At 39.6% G+C, this 7218-nt stretch overlaps 1 protein-coding gene across 2 annotated transcripts in view; it reads right to left on the bottom strand.

The window, feature by feature from the left end:
* Positions 1-562: 562 nt before the first annotated feature.
* Positions 563-7218, bottom strand: part of LOC136430124 (ankyrin repeat and BTB/POZ domain-containing protein 2-like) — a 47499-nt gene continuing 40843 nt past the window's right edge. For both annotated transcript variants that reach the window (XM_066420441.1, XM_066420442.1), the window contains exons 7-17: positions 6953-7042; positions 6592-6693; positions 6309-6402; positions 5837-5975; positions 5261-5484; positions 4893-5071; positions 4438-4543; positions 3747-3934; positions 3552-3620; positions 3199-3312; positions 563-2546 (exon numbers count right to left, since the gene is read on the bottom strand). In XM_066420441.1, coding sequence (XP_066276538.1) covers positions 2337-2546; positions 3199-3312; positions 3552-3620; positions 3747-3934; positions 4438-4543; positions 4893-5071; positions 5261-5484; positions 5837-5975; positions 6309-6402; positions 6592-6693; positions 6953-7042 — 1515 coding nt within the window. In that variant the 3' untranslated portion in view covers positions 563-2336. The remainder of the gene's footprint in view (positions 2547-3198; positions 3313-3551; positions 3621-3746; positions 3935-4437; positions 4544-4892; positions 5072-5260; positions 5485-5836; positions 5976-6308; positions 6403-6591; positions 6694-6952; positions 7043-7218) is intronic.

The following is a 7218-nucleotide window of genomic DNA, read 5'->3' as shown; positions in this document are numbered from 1 at the left end:
ATCCCTGTATATATCAAAGATATCTACTCAGAATGCTCTAGTTTTGCATGATTGTGTATGTATGACTCCGATTCAAAGCATAGGGAATAATCTTAGAGTAGAACTAAATTGGAGTCTGTAATGTGTAGTTGTAACATCACTGGTTTTGTCAGATATCGATTGAAATTACTGTAATATAAAACAGTCCACAAAATATCAATGCACCTGTAAGGATACGTATACATATATATATGTATGCACCTGTAGACCGGTACCACCTATTATCCTGTACTTAATTTTGTTGTTGTTTTTTCAATATGAAGGTGAAAGAACCCATGTCATCGTCTGTGTTCTGATTTGTAACATTCCAGGCGCTAGGACCATTTATTTCTTTTACCAGGGTGGCTCTCTCTGTTTTTTTCTTTTTTTATGAAACAGCTCTCACCATTTCACAAAGAAGATCAATGTTTTCCTTTCCACGATCTTTAACATGGCACCAGAGCAACATTATACTTTGGCCCCTACTAGTCTTACAGCAACTTGTAATACAGATGCATAAATATAAAAGAATACAACATTCATATTTGTTCTATTACAATATCTGCTTTATTTTGAGTTTTTATCAGATAGGATCTGTACATTGATAAATATAAAAGGGTATTGAGAAGAAAAGTCCAAATTTACAAAAGTCATCTTTCAAACTACAAATACTGCAATCTTTTTTTCAGTGACTGTCCTTAAAAAACAGACTGACCATTCCAAAATACAAAACTCTTACCAAATGTACGGCACATTTAAGGCTGTATATATCTATTTCTTTTGTGGTACAAAATGAAGAGTCTCAGAACTGATTCTCAGAAAAGAAAAAAAAGTCCCTTATCTTAATGTACATACTGAGTACAATAAGACATTCTTTCTTCTTCGGGGGCTCTGTCTTCAAGTTCATTGTTTCAATTTGTATCCAACATATTCTAGTAGACTTATGGATGCAGATGTATCTAGTCAAAACTAGACTACCTATTGACTTGCCAAACTAGGGTAAAACTACTGGAGCTTTGGATTGTTAGTTAATGGCACACATATTGCACAAGGACTCAACACATAATGTTAGAATGTATGATACTAGCAGTTTGCATGTCCTTTCTTGAGTTACATCTACATGCAGTATAGTTGATACAGTACTTCCTGACAGCTTGTTTTTATAATTAGTACACTCATTTTTGGAACAATCTCCAAATGAAAACATTTTGATCCTACAAAAACACCTACTTCACAGGGATATTCAATGGGGTGAATTCTAATGATAGACGTAAGAAAAAATTTGAAAATGCTCTAGAACTTTTGACAAGTAAATTCTGCAGTTACTGTATGGGCTACCAACCATTCTTGTCACATCTTTACCACTGCAACAGATGAACAAACTGGTGACAACATTGTTCGTATCATTGACAAAAAGCTTAAACAATATACAACTGTGCATTCATACATACACAAGATGCAACATATTATTGAGTAGAACATAATAGATATTTACAGGTGTTGGTCACATTTCATATACATCACATAATAAAAGGCTTATACATGCATGAGTTCACAAATCAGTGACTACATTTTCGATAATCAATACACAAGCAGTACCAGTGTACTTCACATTCATACTTACAACATACAGTAAACAGTAACAAACCATTGTATTTAAGAGAACTGTCACAGTGGTAAACAAATAGTTACCCAGGCAATTTGATTATCCTTTCAACCAAAAACTGTTCAAAGCTCAAACATTTTTGAGAGGTCAGTCAGAGATTTCTTAACCCCCTTCCATTTCCTCAAATCACCATTTTGCTACATATCAAGCTTAGCCTAGAACTTCTTTGTTGAACACAGTTTCTGACTGCTCCTTTATTGAAACTTTAAAATTGATATAAATATGAATAAAATTAATATGATTTATCTACTTCAAAGTACTAAGTTGGCATGTGAACTTGTAGTGAGGTCCCTACTGTTGGCTATCAATCTAACAATATACATATTTCATTAATCTGAGTAAATGATATTGATCTATAGTTGCCTGATTGGTTCCCGTCAAAATGTGACAATCAGGTCTTCAGTCCAAACCAGCTGGGCACCAATTTTTAATCCAGAGCTCAGATGTTTCATCCAGAGCTCAGATGTACTGGTTAGTACAGGTAGTTCATGAGCTGACCATACTTGTGTTTCATGCGAGACTGCATCCTGATGAGCAGCTCCCCCTGTTGGTCAGTACAGGTACTTCATGAGCTAACACAGATGCCATAGTTGTGTTTCATGCGAGACTGCATCCTGATGAGCAGCTCCCCCTGTTGGTCAGTACAGGTACTTCATGAGCTAACACAGATGCCATAGTTGTGTTTCATGCGAGACTGCATCCTGATGAGCAGCGCCCCCTGGAGCTCCTGTAGCACATCGCTGCGGTGCGACCGCCCGTGGTGGAACACCAGCTTTTTGACGCTGTCCTCCTCCAGCAGCTCGGGAAGATGTCGTAGGAAGTAGCCGTAACAGTAGGACAGAAGCTCTTCCGCGTGGTACATCTAGGGGGAAATATTAAGGAATGATCAACTGGGAATGATGACAAAGAGATGCATTGACAGACTAAGCTGTGGAACACAAGATTAATATAGGACATGCTTGTCCTTGTCCTGCTGGCATTTTCTACGCAATTTATTTCCTTAATTTGATTTCTTAATCAGGTCATTAGCCCGTGACTTTTTCTGCGCTGCTGTGGCGTAGTTACTTCTGTATTCGGTGCGTTTCGCTGCAGTGTGATACGTTCAGTTGAAAAATACCCCCAACCCGTACATAGACGGGACTCACATACAGGCTCTGTAATGTGCAACAGAATATGTGGATCCAGCAGGACAAGGGTTTTAAGACAGCAGTACAAGACAAGGACATACATTGAATGGGGCAGGGTTCGAAATACCTGTACAATGAAGCAAGATTTGTAAGTAAAAATGATATGAACTTGCAATTTTGCAAGTTGAAAAATATAAGTTTGTATTCCAAGAATGGCTGGGAACAATCTGCTCTCATTACACACTGATACACAATCACCCCATGCAATATGGTAAATTTTCAATAGAAACACAGAAATCAATGCTTTTTTGTTCTAAACCATCTAAAACCATAGATCGATAATTTTTCATGCTGAAATTTGCGCTGGAAAAGGACGAAAACATGTACCTTGGCATGTCTGTAGATGTTGACTGCATTGCTGAAGTCGATGTGCTGACTCAGCAGAATCTCACACAGGCGCTGAAGGCTGTCCAGCATGAAGAAATTAGAGGCACCAAGAAGCTGGTAATAAGCAAACATGAAATAAGTTACAGTAATATCACAACTAAAAAAACATACCAACAAAAAAAGCAATTAAATGCACTTTTTTTCTTGACTTGATTTCCCATTGCTTGATTTATTTTCAGCTAAGTCGAAAATGTGGATGTCTGGAAAAGTTTAAATGTTAAAGGCAAGATGGAGGAAATCTGCTTTTGATCAGTTTCAATAAAACCAAAAATGGCATGTTATCAGTTCCTCACCTCAAGAATATCAGCGTGGGAATTCCCAAGAGTTGGATTTGTCCCAAGGTACAGATACTCCATGATAATCTGGAAAGCAAAGTGCAATGTTAAGATGGGGCTATCCAGGTTGGTACATTATATCATTAATCCACATTCCTATTCATACTAAGGTAAGTATCAACAAAAAATTCAGACTTTGTATTAATTGCCCACCTGAAAGATTTGATATCTGATGTCACTAATCTCAATACAAGGCTGCTTTCCCTCCGAGAACTTTCCAGACAGCATGTTCTTGAAGCGCGTTGATGCGTTGGCAAGGATGATCTTGTGGGCGTAGAACGGCTTGCCTTCCACGATGAAAGTCACATCAGACATCTCTGGGTTGTTCACATACTGGGGATCTACAGCAAACGTCGCAAAGAAAAAACAGCTCAAAAATTGTTCTCTGTCAAAAAAATTATACTTATGATTGCTGCTTTCGTATGCTTAAGAACGCTTTCTCTGTCACTTCCAGTGTGCCAAAAGCTAATCATACGTACGCTTTCTTAGTTACTTCCAGGAAAGTGACTGAGACGCAAGCTGAAAAGGCTGGCATGCATCCAGGCTGAATCTTGTAGGGAAGACTACGAAGTTCAATACATGTACATGTCATTCCGACCACCATTTTGCATTGAAGAAAAATACATTTCACATTTCTTTCAAAGTTGGTCAATGGGTACAGGTCCACCATCTGTTGGGGAACAGAAAGTAGGGAGATTTGTCATGTCATTGCCACTGACTGAGTGTCGTGTTGAGGAATACCAGGGTCTTGTTTAAAGTAGGAAACAATCGTATTCAACTAGAGTTGCCACCATGAGAAATGCTTTATTTCAAGAGCCGCACTAGACAACTGCATGATGCTTACCAATCCTACTGATCTGCGGTCTTCTCAACTCAGGGATGTCAGGGATGGGGTCGTTGCCATAGCAACTGGCAAAGATGGTGGCAACCTGCTGACTGATCACCTCATTCTGTGTGAAGAGAAATGAAAGTTGCAAATTAGCACAACAATCTTTATTGACACAACAAAAGTACAGCGACTTTCATAAGGTCTTCTAAAACTATACAAAGAAGTGGATACAAATGGATTAACCAATAGAGTATATATCATACCTATAAACCTATAAAGTGTTGAATAAATCCACAAGTTGACTTTAACGTATTGTTGACACTACTGGCTTTAAGGTCTAAACATTCTTTGATACAATTACCTATTAGCTATTTTCCAGGGAATTTCACTGATATCTCAATGAACAATTTAAAAAAAAATCATAATTCAAACAAAACATTGAATGAAAATAGTTTTGTCCAAAGACTGACCTTGCTCTGTTTGAAGATCTCAAACATGAGCGGCAGGGCCTCCTGGCAGAAGTCGGGGCTGTAGTCACCTGGGCGCAGGTTGGGGAACTCCCGCAGCAGGTACTGTATGATGGCCTTCCTGTGCAGGTGCTGGGCTGTGGATAGGGTACACATCCACGTGTGCAGGGTCCACGGCACTCCTGAAGCAACAGGGGTAAAGTTTGTACAGGTTAGTAAAGGCATTTAGTATGTAGCTTACCGACTTAGTTCTCTAACTTCAGATGATTTTAAGCGGAAAATACATACTCTATGATTCAAATCCTTTCAGGCACATTCAACTTTATACTATATACATCATGTACAAACACGTAAATGCCAAGACCACCTACCCAGCCCGCGGAGCTCCATGGTGATGTCCAGGTAGCCGTGTTCAGCACCGTGGTACATGGCCTCCTGTAGGGCCTTGATGCGCAGCTTGCAGGTGCGCAGCTGAAACTCGGGGCTGGTGACGGGACTGGTGTTCCCGCAGCCTTCCGACAACATCTCCTCCAGAGACAGGACGTCCGAGGGACGAGAGATGTGGGGCGCAGACACAAGCTTCCGCAGGACATTTCTGTAGGGGAACAGAAAGTAGGGAGATTTGTAGAAGGTCATGTCATTTGCCACTGAGCGTCGTGTTGATGAATACCCTTGTATGTAGGAAACAATCGTATTCAACTAGAGTTGCCACCATGAGAAATGCTTTATTTCAAGAGCCGCACTGATTTTAGATTTTTGGGAAGAACTTTTTGAAAGAATATTAACATCTCTCCAAGGTTTGTAGGCCAGTCAACATTGAGGCTACATCCAGACTACACCTATTAAAGCTAATTCTAGTGATTGGAATCCAAATACACTTAAAACAATAGACAATGAGATATATAATATCCAACAGAGTAAAGGTGTATCTGCTTGGCTGGACTCACCTGTGCCCGTTTGCTGCAGCCTGAGCGAAACAGTTCATGTTGCCCCGGGAGGAGACGGGGGTCATGCTGTTCTTGGGCATGGTGCCGAGGGTGGGGTCAGCACCTTTAGTCAGCAACAGGCTGACCAGCTCAAAGTGACCTGGAGTGAAAACAGCACAAGGTAGACTATTAGTAATATTGACCTTAAAGATGAACTGTTTGTGTCTATGCTTGCTATAGTACACTTCTTTCAATACACAAAAAACGGTAATGAGCAAAGCTATATGGAAGCACAAGACAATACTTTTTTATTCCAATCACATGTTCTTAAAGTCTTTTCATTTTTTATTTACACTATGTACTTCATTTCACCATAAAACAAGGCTTGAGCCACTCAAGTACTTTGGGTTTCATTAACTGGATTGTGATGACAGATGTCTGTTCACCATGGTTAAACAATTATGTGCTACTAGAGACTAAAGAATGACCCTACCTGCAGCTGCGGCCAGTTGTAGCGGTGTCTCAGTGTAGTTCTCCCCACATTGGTGAGCCGATCCTTCTACACTTGCTCCAGCATCAAGCAACAGCTGCAACAAAAAGCAACACAATCATTCATACTTTGAAATCTGGTTTTCGAACATTGTTTTAAAAGCGAATATTCTTACATCAAAGAACTTGTTTCATTGCTTGCACAATCGATATAAAAGCAGAAAGGTACATGTAATAGACCATGAATTACAAAATGTATATATAGTCCATGCACAATTTGCACAAACCTGTGCAATGGAGACATGGATGTGCACCACTGCAAAGCTCAGAGCTGTCCACCCTCGGATATCATCCCGTACTGACGGGTACTTGTATGTGTTCATGGGGACCTGCGTGTGACAAACGCAACATGTAAGTAATGTGTATGGTAACAAAAAACATGTACAGCACAAAACCAACACATACATGTAACTCCTGGACTTTCAGGACTATAAGTTCACTCACAGCCTTTCTCTGTCTAACACATATAATACATTTCATACAAGAATGGTACTAGTACTTTGTATCAGTAATGTACATTGTACACGACTGCCTTTTGATATGTATGTGGGAGATTAGTTAAAGGAACAGACAAGAAAAGTTCCTTACTGCCACATCAGGATCAGCATGAGCATCCAGCAACATCTGCACCATAGCCTCGTCCCCGGACGCACAGGCATACATCAATGGGGTCATGCCCTGCAAACAATGTACATGTCATTAGCATTAATTTTTTCTGAAACATATGGTAGACGCAATATGATGAGATGTATCAACTTGTCTACATCATTTCTGGTTTTCAGCAAGGAAGATCATTTCACAATGAAATCTTTATTGATACAACAAAAGTACAGCGATTTTCGTAAGGTCTACTA

The sequence above is a fragment of the Branchiostoma lanceolatum genome, chromosome 3 (assembly GCF_035083965.1).
Source record: "Branchiostoma lanceolatum isolate klBraLanc5 chromosome 3, klBraLanc5.hap2, whole genome shotgun sequence".
NCBI classification, from domain to species: Eukaryota; Metazoa; Chordata; class Leptocardii; order Amphioxiformes; family Branchiostomatidae; genus Branchiostoma; species Branchiostoma lanceolatum.
Note: the sequence above shows the minus strand (reverse complement) of the source record. Positions and strands in the feature narration are given on the sequence as shown.